Raw genomic sequence first — 21,340 nt, forward strand, 5'->3', positions numbered from 1 at the left:
GTTGCAATTATTACCCATACGTTTATGTTTAAAGATTTTGAGAAACACTACCTACTTGCCAAATTAAATGTCACATCCTTTGAACTAACATAATTTTATTACACATGCATTTCTGGACCCTGAATATGAAATGGACTACATGCCTGAAGAGGGAAATTATGAACATCATTCTTGGTTTTCCTCTGAAAACTATACAGACTTTAAGATGCAGATTACAAGAATGAGTGAGTGATCTCAACTAATGGGCGAGGGCAAAATTGGCTTTGCATGTGTGGGCAATCAAAGAATTACACACAAGACACATCAAGAATTAATTGCTGCTGGTGTGGATCCATTAAGAAGGAAGAAGAGAACTACAGGTTTCTTTGGGGCAGATCAGTACTGTCCAAGAGTAGTGAAGTTCAACATCTTTTTTTCTTAAACACTCCTTGAAGTCAGCATCAGAAAACAGGTTGCTCAAAAGCAGAGCTAAATAAAATCAAATAACCCTATCCATCTCTACTTTTCCACAGCTGTGCTGTTTCTGTGCTTAGAAACAGAATGGAAAAGCCTACACAATGCAGCAGCAAAAATCCACAAAAGCTTTAGATCCAACAGTAGTAAGTTATTCTTAATACAAAGCTGCTCTTGATCTAATATGCAGTCAAGGATTAGTAAGCACATGTAAAGCTTTTGAGTTTTTTGTTTTTTTTTTTTTTGAATTTTATTAAGTAACAGTACACTATTTTGGCCAGGCATCATGTGTTTATGCTCTGACTGCTTTCATCTGCTTTTGGTCTTTTTAATGACTTTCTTAGTAAAGCACCAAATAAAAAATTCTTCTTTCCCATAAATTATCTAAATTTATGTGACAGGTTTAAGAACACCAGAAATCACACACTGAGAAACCACAAATCACAGATCACAACATGGTGGTTGTTTCTAGACCAGCCAGGATGAAGAACAAGGCAGCTGAGGTAATAGGAAGAGTGTTTTAATTAAATGCAATTAAATTCCCCCTCCTCAACCTCCCCCCTCAACTTACTAGCAATGCTAGATCTGCATGGAGATCTGAAACAACCAAAAAAAATTGCTCAGGCCACTCACCAAAGAGCAGGTAGCTTGGCAAACACTTGGTGTTGGGTGAGCTGCAGAAAGTTTTGAGAGAAGACAAAGATACAAATTTCAACTACTAATAACTAACCATTTATGCTTGTTTGTAGTTACAAAAATTCAGATTGATACCAAAACCTTCATTATTTTATTTTAGCATGAAACTGTCTTCAAAAATGTAACTCAGCAGTCCCAAACCTGGACTGCAGGTGCTAATACTTAAATGCATTATGAATAGTTGCACCGAGTACAGTCGACATGTTGTTTTTGTTCCTGTCTGAAGGCTGGAGATTTCCTCTCCAATTTGTGCTTGAACAATATAATCCCATCCTACCTTTTCTACTGATCTTATAGAAACAAAGAAAAACAGTCATTAAACATGTATAAACAAAACACGCTTTACCAATCATTTTGTATTTTTCTAACGTTTTGTTTGTTTGTCCTATTTGCAAAGTCAAGGTGGCAGCAGAATTAATGTCTTGAGCTCCATGAACTGAAAACCATTCAGAAACTCCTGCTGACTCAATCTTATTTCATAATTTATTCAAATTAACATAGAACTTCTCTTAAACTGAAGTTTATAGTATTTTTAAATACTCTTATAGCCAGCTTTTTTTTTATTTCCTGTATCCATACAAGGGGAACTCCTATGTGACTGAAGGAAAGGACAAAAAGACTCCATTCTTTTTCAGTTTTCATCCTTGTCATTTCTTAAATTATATCCTATGCTATATGTCTCAGGATTTATATCTAAACAGGATCCACAAATTATATTCTGCACAGCAAGTAAGCAGCAATGCCCTCCCCAGTCAAGCTAAAACCAGAACAAATTGAAGTAAAATAAAAAGCAGGCCTCTGGAAGAAGGCAAAGGCTCTGCAGTGGAATTTTGTGATTCACTTTTTTAACCACTACTCTGAAATGTGTACTCTTGTCCAAATGTGAATGGTGTGACTTGTGGTACTTAAAACAGACTTATGGTAATAGGGGTCTTTATAAAATTCCCTATAAAACTCTCTACTTATATTCGTATGTCAAAAGAGGGACATTTTTTTCTACTGTTTAATTTCTGGAGGAGTGCAACATGGAGGACACAACCAAGACAGAGCCAATCAGTTCCGTACTGTAAAATGCCTTGGTATATACCTTGCAAATATCAACTTTTTAATTCCAGGGATACCTCTGGAAATCCATAGATTCTCCTTCCTGTGTCTCATATCACCTGGCCAAAGAAGGATCACCAAAGCGTTAAGCACAAAATAGGGAGAGAGTACTTGTAGAGTTTTCCCCTTTTTGTATATTCAGAATGATTCTATTAATTCCAAGGAGACATGACATCACACAACAAGAGTAAATGTGGTAAAATACATGCCCTTTATTTATTTTATTTTTTAAACAAAAGACTTTCAATTAAGGTAAAGAGACACAGTAAGCAACATGGAGCTGGGATGTACCAAACAGGCTGTGAGTTCGAACTGGTTTCTTCTGCCTATCATTTTAAAAACAGCACCACTTTATCTCTTGGTTAAGGAATGCCACAGCTTAAGTGTACTAAACAGTACATTATTTGCTGCATTATTATCCAAAACATAAGGTCATAATATCCACCTACTGTGTCAAAAGCCTACTTGCTTCACTGTTACTGTGTCCCTTTTCTAAAATTCTTTTAGAAAGATTTAGAGATGATAAAAAAAAACAACCACATCTCAATGTTGCACCACTGTGAATGACAATTTATCTCTTTCATTACAGTTAAGCTTTTCTAAAAGTATTTCAGTTCTGTATTTCACATACTCTGAGAAATGTTTTCAGATAATGATCTACTGCACACATGGTTGCTTCTAGTTTACATAAACAAATTATATATTTGTGAGTGCTGAAGTAACTGTGGCAGATGTAAGCCCACTAATTATGATGTATTCAGTGTATATCAGAATGTATGCATCTAAAACAGATTACTAGCTAGTTAATTTCACCAGCCATAAGCAGATATTTTACATAGTTTATCCTTTCTCCTGGCATACTACTGGCAAAAGCCTCTCATGGATGAGAAGAAATAACTTCCTCCTACAACAGTGAGCTTTGCTTAACAGTTCAGCTGAACAGAACTAATACAATTAGTTAGCATTCAAGTTACACTGATTGTCGCTAATGACAAGTGGCCTTGCTGGAAACAAAAGCAGAAGCTTTAACATTAAATGAATGAGGACCTGTATCACAGGAACTCAACATCACTTTTCAAAGATATTCATCTGTCTTGAAAATCTCTCTGGTTTCTGTCTGTAGCACTTGGAAAATAAAGGGTTATAGTGAAAGTTCATATTAAATAAATAACAAACCTCTTGCTCATTCTACTGTCACTAATTGCATGCAATGATATTAATGACCCAGTAATTGCTATACGAGTAGCACTGAAGTGGAAAACATCATTCTGAGGCAGAGTTCATCTCTAGGTGGTAGGACTTCACTACTGACTGAGTTAATGCCGAGTGACAGTTCAGAATATAACACTGTAGATGAGAAAATGTGCCAGTCTGTTGGTTATAACAGTTTAGATGGACATGACATTATTTGCTTTGACCACAGAGAGTCCAGGAGTAACCCCAATAAACTGCCACAGTCACAGTTTGCCCTATAGATGAACCTCATTCCTTTCAGGGGAGATGCTCTGTACTATAACAATCTAGAGCAATTTTCCACATGTTTGCCTCAATAAAAGAATACCTTCATCTCCTGCTTTTACATCAAGCACAACAAAAGTGTGCTTTATTGCAAAACACAAAAGCTATTTACATCATTTAACTATCCTTCAGCAACACAGAGTTTGGCACCTTAGTTCTAAGATCAGTTATGATGCTATTGGATGACTATGCACTTGCCGAAGATAATCAGAAGTTAAGCACTGTTTTGATTTCTGCATGCTTATGTTTGTGTTTAGAACTTTAAAATGCCCACAGAGTAAAAACTTAATGAGGAAACACTGCTAAAAGAAAGCAATCTGAATTTCCAAGGTGTTACAGGACCTTTAGTCCTACTACTTGACATAAGAAATTAAGGGATTCAACTTCTTTGGAATTTGAATAAGCCTATCTTGGTTCATCTGAAGAAACTCAAATGGGATGCGTATGTTAATCCTCCAGCATTTAGAATGTTGAAAAGTCGTAACTAGACGGGAGAATGGATACTTTTACTTCTAATAATGGTGTTCATAGAGATTTTAATATTTCAGAACTATCGTAATAGGATAACATTATAAAGCAGGGATATTTGTTTGACAACACAAATTATTTAATAGTATCATGATTCTGCTACGAAACCTGCTATGGCAGACTCTGGAACGCAGGTGGAATCAGAATTGCAGCACAGGCTGAGGCAACTGCCTGGAAAGCATCTTTGCAGAAAAGGCTGTGGGGGTCCTGGTGGACCCCAAGTTGACCACAAGCCAGCGATGGGTTGAGGGAGGTGATCCCTCTCCACCACTCAGCACTGGTGAGACACATCTGGAGAGCTGTGTCCAGGTCTGGGCTCCCCACTGTGAAAGAGATTGGACATACCAGAGCAAACCCAGCAAATGCCCATGAAGATGATGAAGTCTCCATAGTTGGAGAAACTCAAAACCTGGCTGGACATGGTCCTGGACAGTTAACCCGCTGTAGCCGATCCCCAGCAGGGCTAGGGAGGTGATCGTCCCCCTGTACTCAGCTCTGGTGAGGCCGCACCTCGAGTACTGTGTTCAGTTTTGGGCCCCTCGCTACAAGAAGGACATCGAGGTGCTTGAGCGGGTGCAGAGAAGGGCGACGAAGCTGGTGAGGGGCCTGGAGAACAAGTCCTACGAGGAGCGGCTGAGGGAGCTGGGCTTGTTCAGCCTGGAGAAGAGGAGGCTCAGGGGTGACCTTATCGCTCTTTTTAGGTACCTCAAGGGAGGCTGTAGCGAGGTGGGGGTTGGCCTGTTCTCCCACGTGCCTGGTGACAGGACGAGGGGGAATGGGCTTAAGTTGAGCCAGGGGAGTTTTAGGTTAGATGTTAGGAAGAACTTCTTTACAGAAAGGGTTGTGAGGCATTGGAACAGGCTGCCCAGGGAAGTGGTGGAGTCACCATCCCTGGAAGTCTTCAAAAGACGTTTAGATGTAGAGCTTAGGGATATGGTTTAGTGGAGGGCTGTTAGCGTTAGGTTGGAGGTTGGACTCGATGACCTTGAGGTCTCTTCCAACCTAGAAAATTCTGTGATTCTGTGATTCTGTGATCCTGTTTGAGCATGGGACTAGGCCAGCTCCAGAGGTGCAATCCAAATGGCTGAGTAACCTTCCTGTGATTCTGTGAACAGCTACACTATTGTGGTCTAATACATTTATGTGCTAATGTGTAATACTCGAAGAACAATTCCTTCTCAGCTTCCCTGGCAGGGTTTGGATTCAGAGTTGTTTCTCTCACAGAAGCTCTCTGAGCATATGAGAAAAAGTCTGCTGTTGCAGTTTCGTTATTTTTGCTGTCTTCATCTACAGAATAAAAAATCAACAAATCATGCTAACAAAGGCCTGAACATGCTTTTTAAAACCAGCCTTATCAGCTTAGCAGGAACTCTTCTCTGAGAACTACTATAACTACCTTAAGCCTAATCCTGCTTTTACTCACAAAAATATTTCTGTGATTTCCTTGGAACTGCAAAAAAGCAACTGGATATTGCCATTAGGGCTTAGTCTTATAGTTAGATTTATCAGAAAAAAATTGTGAAATATTCTTCCTCCAAAGTTTCCAGGATTGACTAAAATCAGGAAATAACGTATAAACTGACATTTAACCCTGTTTTCCAGACATTTCAATCCTGTGCTTTAGCTAACTAATGCAGTTCTTAGACAAAAGTACATTTCCCACCAATTCAACTATGTAAAGACTTTAATGTGAAAAACAATTTCAAATATTCAAAAACAGTTTCATTAAAGCTTTTATAAATGCTTATACAGTTCTTGGTCTTTTATTTCAGGAATTAAAATGCTATAGTATATAGCAGATATAAGCAACTGCATAAAATAAAGACCAGTCATCACACTTTGACAGGTATAAGCTCATCATCAAACTTATGTACAAAATGAAAGTTAAATGTGTTTCAACATGCTGGTGTCATTCTAAGTTTTAGTTCAGACTACTTTCCTCATATAGTGTAATGCATCTCCCCAGTATAAACCTCCTCTATTTAAAGTTACTCATAACCCATGTATAAAGCATAAAAAGTACTTGCTCAACCCAATCCTCTTCTGCACGTAGTCCTATTAAAAATGTGTATATGTAAATGCAGGAATATATACAACTTGCAGAAGATCAAGACAAACTGTTTTTTGCAAAGTACTTGATATGTGTAATACATATATATATAAAAAGACTTTTAAGTGAGAATACTGTATTCTCCTTTGTGAATGTACTGTATTTTCAGTATGTATAAATTAAGAACTAATAAAAATAACAAAGTGAGAGAAGTGACTAAAAATATTAAACAGTCTCCTATGAAATTTTAAATCCTGTTTAATTCCTGAGCATTTCCTAAATAATTCTAAGTGAACAATTTGACTTCATTTTCACCTGATTCCATATCTATTTGGAATATGTGGGGAGTGTGAGGGAGGGTAAATGTGTTTTTTTCACAAGATGCCATCAATTAACAATCTGAGCATTCCTATCTTTCATTTCCTTCCCTTAGGAATTGAGAAATAATAACAGATTTCCTGCTGAACTATCTCTGTCTGCTTTAAAGGAGATAAACGGTCAGTATTGCCTAGGTAATGGCACTGAATATGAACAAAGTCCATCAATCTAAAGTAGCCTTACAAGACCTGTGTGGTCTGGGACAAAACCCCAAAGGACGATGACTCCATTAATCCTGTAGGTCTTAGACTCTGTTAGAAATCTGAAGCTGCACAGACACTGATTTTTTTTTTCTCCAATAATATTATTTGTATGAGCAGTATTTATATTTAATTCAACAAGAGCTAAGTGGTATTGCTGATATATCCCTTAAAAGACTCTCAGCAATGTCAAAGATTGACCTCTGGGTATCATTTTACACTAAGAAGAAATCGTTTAATTTTCTGAAGGAGGAGGAGGAGAAAGGAAAGAAAAAAATAGGATCTTTGTGCAAGAGGAATCAGGGTGGCTATTATCACATAGGCTTTCATTAACACCACCAAAAATAAATAACACTAGATTGCTGAGCTGTGCAGTCTTTATTAAAAAGCATCAATAATATCTATGTTGCAAAGAAATGGCACTGAAATTTTGATACAGTTTTCTCCTGGTTTTGGCTAGTTCAGAATTAACCTCAAAACAAAGAAAAATCTAGTTTTCTTTTGGGTGCGCTTGCTAGGTGTTTGTAGGGTACTGCAGACTGAATCCTGTGTCAAAGATGTGTCAGAATGTCCAGCCAGGCAGATTAGCTAGTGTTTGGTCAGAATACTAAAATAGCATTTTAATGTAAATCTATTTGGCCAAGCAAATAAATTTATTCTTCCCAATTGGGCCGTATTTCAGGGCACAATCTATATTGTCCTTTAATGTGTTCTTCCTCAGACAGTTATTGCCCTTTAATTGTAGCAGGATGACAAAGTGAAAACATAAAAGCCTTGGGATTTTTTTTTTAAACCCAGCTAATGCTAAAGTTTCAGAACAACTGTTTCCATTTTAAAAGCCACCAGACTATTACTAGCATTTATCTAAAATGCAGCACTGCTAGCCAGTATAACCCTTTAAATCAGACAGAGATTAAATACATACATTTTTTAATTTAAGCCAGAGGCCAATTATGTATGTGGGTCACTTGAAAAAAGTTGACAAAAAACGTTTAAGGAAAGCTGCATATTGCATTTTGCCAATGTCAAAGCCAATGAGCATCATTAGGCAAGCTTGCTCAGCTAATGAGGTCACAGGCAGAGAAAGCACTTTAGAGGAACCTTTTCCAGGACCATTCTGCAGCCCCTCCCCAAGTCCGAAGTATTTTTCACTTGAAAAAAAAAAAAAAAGGCAAAAAACCACACACCCACAAAACAAAACAAAAACCATATAAATATTATTTACACATTTCAAGCAGGTAAAATTTCATCGTAGGTGATGTATTCTTTTACACTGATGATGTCTGTGTATAAGCCTCTTTTTTATGCAAAAGAAGAGATGAAGCGAGCAGAGTATGGATTTACTTAGCCAAACTATCTCAGGAGTGTGATGGTGGTTTGAAAACTAGCAGCACTGCTCCCTTCCCTCTGGCAAGGTAGCTTCCTACTGGCTTCCCTTAGGCACTCCTTCAGTGCAAACTCAATGTACTCCAGCACTCTCTATGCCCTGTGACTAAAGGCCAAGTTTGCTGGGAAGGGTTCAGGACAACTCCCATTCACCAAAAGTAAACATTTTTAGCATAGTATATATGCCTATACTATACTACCACGTCTCCCTCCTGTATAAGAAATGCTGCATCTGAGAGAGATACTGAAGCTACAGAAGCTACAAGATACATGATAACCCAAGCACTTGCAGATCTTTCTCTTACAGTCAAGGAGATTCCCATTCATTCTAAGCCATCCACAACAGCAGAAAATTATACTTCATTCCCAAAGCACGCAAAGACATAAAAGGACTTTTTGATGCAAACATTAGAGTTGCAAATTTACACACCCTTCTTCTCCTTAACTTTGCCCTTCACACAGGTATTTATGTTGTTGGGCATGATGTATCTTCATGCATTTGATTAAGGATTTCCTTAGAGACTTATGATATGTTAGCTAAATGGTTGCATATTTTAGGATAATTTAACCTTAATATGTCTGTGATCTCAAGTACATTTGACCTTCCCCAGTTCTGCTGAAAAGAAATCAGGTAGCTATAGGAAATGAATCTATTAGTTTTCGAGGAACCAAAAATTGATGATGGCCAAGAACAGAAAAGCAAGGACATTGTTACATCATTTATTCACTTTCATGACACCATTCAGTATCATCTTTCCAAGTACTGCCCTTCACAGAATTGAATCCTGATACTTGTACATTGAGGAATATCTTGTGCTGCTGTTGTTCCAAAAAATGGATTAGATTTAGATTATTGTTGGATTATAGTACCATTAAATATGAAAGGGGGTATATCAGAAACTCCTCAACATTTCTACTTTAAAAAAAAAAAGTGAATTAAGGAATGGGAAAAGTTATGTTTTTATCTGCTTATAGCCAGGGAAGGAGTGAATAGAAAAGATCTGCTGTATCTATCATGAATACATCTGAATGATATAAAAATTATGGCTTGAAGAATTCATGTACAATCACATTTCCTAAAGGTACACAGGGCTCAGGAAGCTTCTTCATCCTGTGTTATAACTCCTCAACTAACTCTATTACTCAAAGGCTCCTAAAATGACTAACCCCCAAATGTAAATAAAGATTTTACTGTTTAATACAGCTCCACAAACCACATATTATTACCTTAGAAAAACATATGATGTTTTCAAATAATGGCAAGACAATAAGGGTACATGACGATACAGAAAACATTGTTAAGGGCTGACAGCAACCTGTCTGAATAAGCAGCACGAGCTTAGTCTGTAGATCCAGCCACAGACAGCACTGCAGAAAAGCTGGGCTCAGTGAACTCTTGTCTCAGGTTGTTTGATGCCCCTCACTCGAGGGAATATATCGCAAATTTAAAATATCTCAAATTTAAAAGCTGACATATAAAGTACGTGGGTACATTCACTTCAAAGCACACACACACGACTCAAAAAACACCACCACCACCACCAAAAAAAACACACACATTTCCCAAGCAAACTGAAAGGAAAGAAAGAAAAAAGGAGCAATGTTTGCGTGTCTGAGACAGTGGGAGAGAGACCCAGTATACTCATTCAGGCCTCAGCACACCTGTTAAATTACAGGCCTAGGAACAGGGATTTATGCAAATGACTTATGGTCCAATTTGCGTACATGATTAAGATGTATTGTATTACATTCAGAAATGACAGTAAACATCCTGACTACCAGAACTTGTGTCTGACAAGGCTGCATGACGTCTTATGCTTTTGAACGCAAACTGTTAAAATGCTATCTAGCTCCAGTGTCTCTGTAAAATGGTGTCCTAGCTGAGCCTTGGCCTAGTTTCCTGCCCCTCTTGGTGTTTCTGAGGCCAGCATCACTGACTGCATTGTCTTCTTCATGAATGACACAAAAACGAGCGTTTTAGCTTCAGGATGGCCGGGTTATCAGGGTGTTTTTTTTGTCCAGCCTATTAAAATATATAAGCTGCTGCAGCTGGGTTAATACGCTAGCAATACAGTGATAAATCAGCCATTTGTTCATGCAAGAACGAGCATGGAAAGTAATATCCGTGCACTCCAGTATTACTGCAAGGCCAGTGTCATTTTTGAGGCATTAGGCTGAAGGCTGAGCAAGTTCTATCAATGAAACTACCCTGTAATCTTCCAGGAAATGCAACATCTGTTATGTCTTATTGTTGTAATGAAATAATTATACAAAACTAATGAAAATGAGCTGGACTTAAAAATTCTCCAGGTAAATCCATGATGTGGATACGACAGAACTGACAGCGTATCAGTAAGCTCCATTTGTGCCCATGTTTTTCAAGTAATAGTAACAATGCCATTTGCTCCATTATAGCTGCTCTGCTGTTGATTTTTTTTTTTTTTTAAGCAGCACTAAATAATGAATGTCATTAAAGCCAACTATTTGAGCATGGTTGTTTTTATGTTCTACATCCTCCTTGTTGTTACAGACAACTATCTCTCAGCATCTAACCTTGCAGCTTTCACCCCAGTAAATCTCACCGTATTTCAGTGGGAACTCTGACAAAGTTAAATGTTCTGTGAGTGGGATCAGGTTTTTATATACTCACTGACTGAAGTGAGAAAGTACTTGTACTAAGTGATGTTTTTGTCAGACTTTAAAAACAATAAATAGTGTTTTATGTCTTCTCAGACTGTTATTTAGAAAAATATGTCATTTCTATATATATTTATTACTGCTGATTCTTACTTAATTTCTGTGATATACAATCTGTTTTATACATAACGATACAGTGTGTACCGTTATGGTTATAACTGGGTAGTGATCATTAATTCATATTAAATGTAATTTCTGTTCCCATTTTAAAAGTACTTGCTTAGAGAACATGTAAAATTAGCAATATTTTAAACTAAGAAATTAAGAAATATTTACTGTGGCAGACATTACATAGTTACCAGGCCCTTTGAACACTGTAATTTCAAGGAGATGGGAGAAATAAGACACACCAGTATGTAACTTCATTGTAACTGCAGATAAACCAATGCATAGACTTTGTCTAGCTCCTACTAAAAGGTGATCATTGCTCAAGACTTCAGAAATCCCCATGGGGCTAAATGAGATCTGCAGGCCACAGTATTAAAATGACAAAACCTAAACTAATGCAAATTGCTGTTGCACTGCTGAAATCTCAGCTTATGCTAACCCCTGATGTACAACATTAACTTTACAAATCATAAGTAATTTGAATCACGAAACTCAGGTTACCTCCAGATTAGCTTTCAGGTATAGATTCCTGATCAGCCTGAAGCTCACAGAGCTTAAATTGCTGGACACAGGCCCTGTGTCATGCACATCCATTCAGCAAGTCCAAGACCATGAAAAACTCAAGATCATGCTGCATCTGGGATTTGCCCAAGAACATGTTTCCTGAAAGAACCCCTGGATCACTTGGAACAAAGGCCAACCAACAGGTTACCTCAGCTGGACCACTCTAGCCCTACTCCTGGCGTTAAGGGTACCCATGGGCAAGGCCAACAGCATGGTGCATTAGCAGAGCTGCAAGCAGGAAACACACCATGCTTTAGCTGTGCACAGCCTTTCAATATGAATATAGAACAAAAAATCGTGCACAAAAGGAGAAGCTCCTTGCAGGCACAGTAGTACAATCTATTTTGGTGTACATGAATCAAGGAAAAAAAGATACAAAGGCCCTACAGAAATCAGCAATAATGTCAAAAATGTGCTGTTGAGAAAATATTGTTGGAGGAAAAAGAAATACAAACCCATTCAGAGTCTTCTTGGTTTGCTTATCATGTATGACACAAAATACAAAGAAACAAACAACTATATTTAAAAGAATGAACAACTGTTATTTTGCACTTACATATGACGTAATAATCTTTGTTCTTCTGAAATTCCAGGCCCCAGAGATTAGGGCTGAACTCTTGAAACTTGATGGTAAACTTAACATCTTGATCTGGCTTGGCACAGTTGAGTAGAGGTGTATTGTCCTTTCTAATAGCACAGCTATCTGCTTGGTCTTTATCAACCATGTAGACCTTATAATATTCATACTGGCCAACAGTTTTAGAGTCCACCTTTGGGCATATAATATCCAGTTTGTCTCCTATCTGTGGATATAGTACCAATCCTTGTCCAGGAAGGAATCTAAAAAGAAAGAAAAAAAAAAAAAAAAGGTAAATGTGAAACACTTGATAAAATCTCATTCAGAAAAGTAGCAATTGCAATGGACAGAAAGGAAAAAACACACGGTTTCCAAAACCAAAATGACAGAGTGAACAAACCAGATCTTAATAGTTTAGGCCTGACTCAATTTAATATCAACAAGATGTTTATTTAGATCTTGGAAATTACAGATGGATTGAGTTTTACAGTCTTCACCCCAGTTTTGGGAACTCTGGAACGTTTTATGTCTTTGGCAGGAACTGCGGTTTGTTCCACATTTGGCCATTCACAGGAGCCAGTGCAACGTATGAGGGGCTACAATACTGTTTTTACATGTTGGTAATATTTCTACTATTCTTGCACATATTTTGCTAATTTTGGACATGGGAGAATGACAAGAATGATTGTTCATTTGGAGCACAAATGTGGGAAAGGAAACAACTTAGACTTTCAGACTTAACAACATATTGCGATGTTGATTAATGTTACTAGTATAGCACAAAGGAACATCAGTCACTCGTCAGGATGATGCTTACAGACCTAGGATCAACTGGAGATCTACTCAACCCAAGGATGCACATGCTTCTGATAAAACACTCTTCCAAGACACGATGATTACCACACCACAGTGATTTCTTTGTAAACTCCAATATTACATCGTTATTTTATATTCCCCCCCCCCCCCCGGTGCTACAAATGAAACACAGGTGTGCTTTTGTCTTTGTATAGATGGAGATAGATGGGAGACTTCTTAGACTGGCAGTGAGCTTTAGTGTTTGGGGTCAGACTTAATCTTATTGTATCATTCCCGTTGGTATTAATTACCAGTCAAACATCAGCACTTCTTCATGAAAGGAAAATATAAATAATTACTTAGAGCATTGATTTATCCACAAAATGAGGAGCCTTATTCTTACAAGGACAAAAGCTACAGCAGGTTTGTTTGTTTGTTTCCATTCTCCTTAAGATATATTTGTTTCATTTAAAGCTAAGAGTGCAGTTTTAGAACTACAGCCAACGATACAATGTCGTCTAATGCACCAACCTAAAAGCCCGACTTTCTTTCCTCTTTCTCCTGCCTGCCAGCCTTTTCGAAAGAGCTTCTTTAATGGAGAATCGGCCTGAAAAACTGACTGAAACAATTGCTGCCTAATGAACACCCTTCTGCAAGCGCTAGTGCTAAACAGCACATGTAGTAAATCTAGCTTATTCACAGGCAGCCTTCCTGGAAGCTTATTATAATATTAAGGCCCAGGAACAAAGCTGTAGGCGTAGATCACCCCCAGCCTTTTCCTTTGCTAAAGGAGCCCACCAGCCAGGAGCAGAACTGGATGAGAACTTAAGGAATGGGGAAAAAAAAAGGAAGATGTGATGCCCCAAATTTTGAATCCATCATTTGCAACTGCTCCTGCACAATGCAAGTTTATGATCTGTGCTAATTGAGTGGGATTATTTTCACTCACAAAGCCTGTGTAAGAATTATATTTGTTGTGAAGCAGCACGTAGCAGGACAAAGACATGTAATTACATATTTAGGGAAAAAGAACAATGAAATGTTGTGGCAAGAAAAGCGACTGTTGATGCATAAATCACTGCGCTCCTTTGTGTCACGCAGTGTAATTTCTAGACTATAGAAACTAGGCTTGGCCACGGCTGTGCAAATAGAGGTGCACTGGAGACGGGGCGAAGCTGCGCCTCCTCCTCCAGTTCTCAGACACACCATAGGAATGCAGTGACTACCGCGTCCATGAAGCCAGAACGGTAATCCAAGTGCAAAGGTGGAAATACATACTCCTTGGAGCTGCCAGCCTCGTGAGAAGCTACCTAGGGAGTGGCCAACCCTGCAAGAGTGCATAGGAAATGCGGAAAGAAATACCGCAGCCGGCATATGTTTCCAAGAGAACAGCACGGATCCTGACTCAGCCCCTCCTCTGGGAAAAATTCTGACCAGACAAACGCAAAGGCAAAGTGACAGCATCTCTGGGCCAACCCAGGTCACTTGCAACTAACTGTATCGTCTTGTCTGGCCATAGCCCCAGCCTGCATTGCTTCTGTGCAGCAGCGTTGTATCAGGAGATGAATGTTACTCGTGTCCCAGGACAAAGGCCATGATCCTGCTGCTGCAGCTCTTCTTCACATCATGGGAATGTGTAAGAAGACACAGGACTTCCCTCAGGAGAGGATCTTTGTTTTCAAATTTAGATCATTTAGATCAATTTAAGTGTGCATGCTTAATAAAATCAAAATTCATAATATTAGAAACATGCACCTGTTATTATCAATTGTACAACCCTAAAGCTAGCCTGAAAAAACAAAAACACTGAATCTAACTTTGGATTTCATGTATACATGTGTGTAATTAAGTAGGAGTGGTATATGTTTCTCCATGCAAATTCTGAGTACAAACAAGACAGGTTCAGGGACAGCCGGCTGTTTCTCGGAAACAGTGACCAGACAGAAAGCATATTTGTGTGCCTTGATTAAGCAGCCAGGAATTGTCCCATAAAAAGCAAAGGACAGAACCACCCCCAACAGACAGCTAAAGCACATTTTACAAGAGCTTTAACCCAGGCACTCGTTAGGCTTTATGGCAGGGGAATACTCTTGCTCTGTGTCTGCAGTCTGTACAGTTTGAGCATTAAACTCGGTAAATCTGCTTCCACTTCAGTTTCTGAACTTTTAGGATCTAATGCTGATGGGATTAGGAAAGAAAAAAGGATGAAAGGATTAATCTGAGAACTAGATTGTATTGATTTCTTTTTTCTGTGACCTTTGCAAGAAAGATATTTTTGCAGTTTACTTTCCTTATTTTCTTACAACTATAAAGCATAAATATGGATGGAGAGAATACAAAAGTTTCAGTTCCACTCATGCATTTCAGTTCAACCACAATAACTTAGTGACCCAGAACTAGGCAGGATCTTTATTCTCCCATTTGTGTAATATTTCTGCTACTGCATTTTCACAGAGACTTTAAATAAATCACTTGCTGGGCAATAAGTACTTTCTGAAACTATTTAATGTCAATGAAGGGGATTAAGACTATTGTTTTATGACCTTATTTCTGCAAACTTTAGATCTAAAAAAAAAAAAAATACTTAGTAGAGGCTAACAAAAATTTCAGCACGGCTGAATGTATCTTGAATCTTTATTTCTGCAAGTGCTTATGTAGTTTTAAGCATTTTGGGATAGCAGCAAAACTTATGAAACGTTTGTAAGATTGCATCTGTAAAAAAGAAGCCAATAACCTGGTTTTAAGCCTGAAGGGAATGTGCCTTTAATTAATTGAAAACTTTTTTTTCCCCCAAAACAGAAATACAATAAGGATAGATCAAGAGGTTTCAAGAGTCCTATGCATGATATTGAGGGAGGCTGTGTTACATCAATGGTTGTTTAGCATACTAACCCGGCTCTTTGAGAAGTCGGGGCAGTGACAGGACTGGAGCCATTGCTTTACATAAAAAAGCTGACTTCCTAATTTTATGCTTTTCAGATATAAATGTTCTTTACTGGGAAACTTACGTAACAATATAGGTCCCTGTAACCGAACAGAAACATAGGAGAAAAGCTTAGCCAGTTTCCTGACTCATTTCTTCCAGAACTCCGATAAAGTGAGACAAGGGCATTTGAAGAATTTTACCCATAATTAATAATCACAGTGTTTTCTGTGAGAAAGCACAGAAAGGTACATGAAGTGTAGTACAAGCTGTACGATGAAATGAAACCACTTTAGGATACAGAGGGCATTTTTGCTGGCAGCCCCAAATTGGTGTGTTGTGGGTGACATTTGACATCTGTGCAAAGCCCATGGATGTGAATCCCTCCCACACGTCTAACTAGCCATGCAGCTTAGAGCAAGTAACAGCAACATGCAGAGTTCCCAAAGTTTTTTATTTTTTAAAACAGTTTTAAATTAGATCAAAAATTCACGTCACAGGAATAGAAAAAAAAAATCTCTTCCCCACTCCCACCAATGTTACAGTAATTTTCAGTACTACACTTATTCTGAGGTCCCACAGTTCCAGGTTTTAATGTACACTAACTTGTCAAAGTCCTAGAGAATTTAAATTTGATTTTGCCATTAATACCTATCTATCAACATACAATTCCGAAGTAATTTCTTAAGAATATAACTTTTGTTTTACAGAAACTTAGCACATTCACACATACTAAATTATAAAGGAGTTTTCGTTAATGATGACCACTCAAACTTACCTAACTGCACAATATTAAATTCACAAAAAAAAAAAAAAAACAAATCAAAGCTTTATATACCAGCAGATTTTTTCATGAAGAGTATTCTACTATTCCTAATATTCTACTATTGCACACAGCCATTTCTTAAACTGTAAAAATATCAACAGAAAAAAATCTTAGGGAAATAAATTCTTGAAAAGATTTTATTAATCAACACTGATGTAAAAAACATGTTGTCACACTCCTACCAACTTGCAAAACTCACTCACTCTCTCTATATATGCACACAAACACTAACCTTTTAACTATACCCTAGTAATTATAAAATAAATGCAATTTTAGAGCATGTTACTACTTGTTGAGAATCTTATATATTTAACTGGGGAAACAGTGCCAAATTTCTGTGCTTTAATACCTTACCTGAACTAATTGGTGTAGGCACTTAGTTTTAAATTAATGTAACAAAAATAACCCTAAAAATGCGAACAATCAAGATGTTTCTTAAAATACAGCCTGAAACCTTCTGTTGGGGAATCCTACCCACTTAACTTTATGAAGTTTAACTACCAGCCTGACTATAAAGTTATTCATTGAAAAAGTTTTATTAAGGAACTGTCATGAATACTAATAACACAGTACGTTAGCCCGTTACTTGCACAAATGCAAACAGAATACAGAACAGCATGCCACACACAACTCCTTCTTGTTTAAAAAGAATGGTTATTAAATAGTATATGTATTCATCAACTGGCTTTTTAGGAAAAGAAACAATATTTTGAGTATTATTTTGTCCTTGGTAGAAATATTTAAGCAAGGCAAAAGTCCTAATACCCTGATGCAAAGCTCATAAAAGTTACAGGCAAAGGTCCTACTGATTTCACTGAAGTAGCAGGGGCCTAATCATAGCCTGCTGAATGAGATGAAAATCAGTTTACTGACTCCCAAAGACTTTGAACTGAAAAAAAAATTAAAAAATCCAGAAACATAGACTAAAACTCTCTATAAAAAGAGTCCTTTGCTCCTTACAGAGCTTTTACATTAGTTTCTGTCATATTCAATATCACACACAAAGATATGCCATGTGGATATGAGGTATACACATAGCTCTAAACCCCAAATGCTTTTTTCCAAAAGCAGTGATTGTATAGGACTGATCTCACGCCAGTTTAAATGGATTAAGTGAACAGGAATTCAATGAAAACAGGATCAGTAACTGCTATGGAACAGACAGAAAAACAAGCTTCATCAAAAAAGATTAATGTGGAGTCTCTGTCTCAAAATGAGTAAGGAATTTGGTTAAAAAGAAAGGCAGTACTCTTACATGAGCTTTCTGCAAGAAAAATTACCATAGTTTTGACACAGCAAGATGATAGAACTGGCATTATGCACAGACTACCAAATGAAACTTTGAAAACAACAGAGGCTCAGCATTTAATGTTATTAACATTCTTTTAAGCGAGTTTTGGAAGCTACTTTTCTTTGCCAGCATGGTATTATTAAATTATTTTAATACTATAACAAGGTTTTACAAAATATGTTAAACAGGTATCTTTTTGAATTTCAATAAAATTTAAGAAGTTTAATCTGCTAACCTTTATTTATATGTAACATTTTTCCAGGCAGTTAATGAAATTATTCATGTAAGCAATGGGTACTTGCTTTTATAGGAATTGCAGAATGGAAACTAAATGGAATTCAAAGAAATACATAAGCAAATATATTCTCATTCACATCCTTCAGGATCTTTAATGGTAAGCACCACATTATACAAACACAGATCATTAAATGCCATAACAGAGGTTTCTAAAGCTACAGCTCTCGTGTTTCTCACTTCCATTGGAAGAGAAGAACATCCTCATTGGAGGGCTTGGGCTCTCCTATAATAAAACCTGCAGAAGGCCCATAAATGCATCGAAACAGTCCCCTGAAACCATAACCCATCTCCACCCTTGGTTTTGTGGTACCTCCTTGTCCTCCCCCTCTTTCTTACCTTCCCAGAAAGTCATCATCTTTTGGACTGCTGGAGGGAAAAAGCTCACAATGCACTCAAAATGGCAATGGTCAAGGATTTATTTTGTTTTTTATCACTACGCTGGCCACAAATAGGGCAAAAAGTGCCACCATTTTATATGTCTCAAGTAGCCATGCAAATGAACCCCATTCTTGGTACCTCTTCCTGAGCCTATCCTTACCGAAATCAGTTGCGAAACTTCCTGAAGGCACAGAGCATGCAGTGTGTGGAGGGACACCCTCAGACACCAGGGCTCTTCAAACACATCAAGAAGTGCCCTGTCCAGCCTCCTAGAAAGATTTGTCATAAGTTTCCTTCACCAAACAACTCTTATGACTAGTGCTGTTGCAGAGATATGTACACTCACTTCTTACCATTCCGTTGAAGATGGCTGCAAGCCTCAAGCAGCCCTGCATTGAGAGAGCCCCAAACATGTAGCTGTGGCATGATGTTTGGTGAGAACCGTACCCCTTTAACCCTTTGTGTATATGGAAGGAGGTCACCTGGAATCAGATACATTTTGTTGGAGACACTCTCTTCAAAATAAAATCCGGTCCCTTAAAAACTGTCACGAGATTCCAGACCTCGTTCCAGGGAAAATGTGGGTAAGTCAAAGGAGATGTAGCATACCCCTGAGGGGCCACCCCAATTCTGGGCTTGGGCAGAGGCAGCTGACTGCATAGCTCCTGCCCTCAGGGTGACCAGAGGCATGGGACCCTGCTCCCACCTTACCCCACTGAGCAGCAGCAGCGCCGGCCTTTGGGCTGCTGGACCACAGCTGCCATAGGGGCTTTGCTGTATGACAGAGTGGCTGTTTCAACTGGGTGCCATTCCTCCTTCCCAGAGATGCGTTCACTTTGCTGGAAAGCTGCCCTTCCCTCACTGCTTGGTTCTTGTTCACAAAATAAAGCAGAGAAAAAAAAAAAAAAAAGGGAGAGAAAAACACAACCTACCACCCAGTTATATAACTAAAATCTTCAGACTAAGTTGTGCTTTACCCCTCAGCCCTCAACATGAATCCAGGGTGTGAAATGAATGTGCAGTTTTCCTCCCGTAAAAGGAAAGCACATTTTCTTCTGCCTTAAAAATTCCCCTGAGAGCAAACACCTATCTTTTTTTTCCTTTTTTCTGTAGGATGGGAAACAAGCTCTGAGTGTTTTGCACAAGGCAGTGTAGCCTGGCTTAGAATATTTACTGCACAGATAAGGCTCAAAATGCTGAAAATACGTATGATTTTTTTTTTTTAACAAGGATAGCAAAGGATTATTTTCAAAAACAATTTTAGATTTGATATTTGGTTTTTATACATGACCTCCACATAAAGCATTATTATCAGCAATTAACTTTTTGTTTTATTGTGCAGAAAGCAATTACTGCTTTGCAAGAAGCACACAGAGCACTAGACAATTCTGATCCACTCACTAAATCAATGCTGGTTACCACAAAAGAACCACTAATGTGCTTAGGATGGTCCGCTAACTAAGAAAAAAGGATGGATATGACCAACATTCTATTTTAAGTGTATTGTATTATAATTTCATCAGCATTTACAGAAATATGAACCATCACAACAGGGCTGGACTTACTTAGTTTTAACAATGAGGGAATTACTCCTCCAATCATCACTTGCTATCTCTCACACACAAGCCTGCGAGCACACATAAGCACGCTCTCTTTTTTACTGCATTTCAACAGAAACATGCTTTCTACCTAGAGTTTAAAAACTGCAAGTGGCTGCAGTGGAAAGCAGAAGCCAATCTGTATAAATAGCTTATTCTGGGGAATTTCTGAAAGAGAAAACACTCAGTAGGTACATTGTAATTAGTTGCTCTTTCTACTTACCTCTTGACAAATGATGCATGCGGGTCTGGATGAGAGCCCAACTCTTGACCCATGCCACCACTACACACTTCAGTACTTCAAGCAGAACCCCCTAACCTCAGCACTCTTTTAATTTAATTTTCTTTTTCCAGAAAGGCAGCATTGGTAATGCACAAAATGAGAACTAGACATGATTAGCAACATTGGAATTCTTTCGGAAATGCTTCATATAGCTGTGCCCTAAATATATCTGAGGACAGCTTTCCGCCTTCAATTCATTCCAAATATGTAGCATGTTTCAGGACTGGGTTAAAGGAGAGAACATGGAAACTCACTCTCAGCACTGTTCCCACAATGCTTAAAGATACACATTTACAACATTTGCAAGCCTTTCAAACATAAGACATTCATGTGATCACTATTTTAAATACAAGAGATAGAGAAATACAAGTTTTACCACCAAAAAAAATAACCTTAAAAATAAACATTTTTTTGGATAGCACTTTACTGCCCCCTTTTGCACTTTAACATTAGAACAGGTTTCAACATGAGTATACTTCTGTGAAACACTGCTAAGAAATGGGCTAAAAAGACAGAACATTGAGTTTACACACTAAGAAACTACCAGGCACTGCTCTGGAGACATATTCCACTTACCTAAGCTGTAAACAAATGAAACATCTAGCTTTCATTGCCCTTAATTTTCCATGGAAGAGATCAGCAATGGATGGTTTAAATGACCATTTTCCATTTTAATCTGCATGTATATGG

General features: G+C 38.0%; 1 protein-coding gene across 1 annotated transcript in view; it reads right to left on the reverse strand.

The window, feature by feature from the left end:
- EFNB2 (ephrin B2) overlaps positions 1–21,340 on the reverse strand; it is a 45,239-nt gene that overhangs the window by 10,694 nt on the left and 13,205 nt on the right. Inside the window, exon 2 of the mRNA XM_084506451.1 lies at positions 12,239–12,522. Within this exon, the coding sequence (XP_084362577.1) occupies positions 12,239–12,522 (284 nt within the window). The remainder of the gene's footprint in view (positions 1–12,238; positions 12,523–21,340) is intronic.

Source organism: Aythya ferina (genome assembly GCF_964211825.1).
Source record: "Aythya ferina genome assembly, chromosome: 1".
NCBI classification, from domain to species: domain Eukaryota; kingdom Metazoa; phylum Chordata; class Aves; order Anseriformes; family Anatidae; genus Aythya; species Aythya ferina.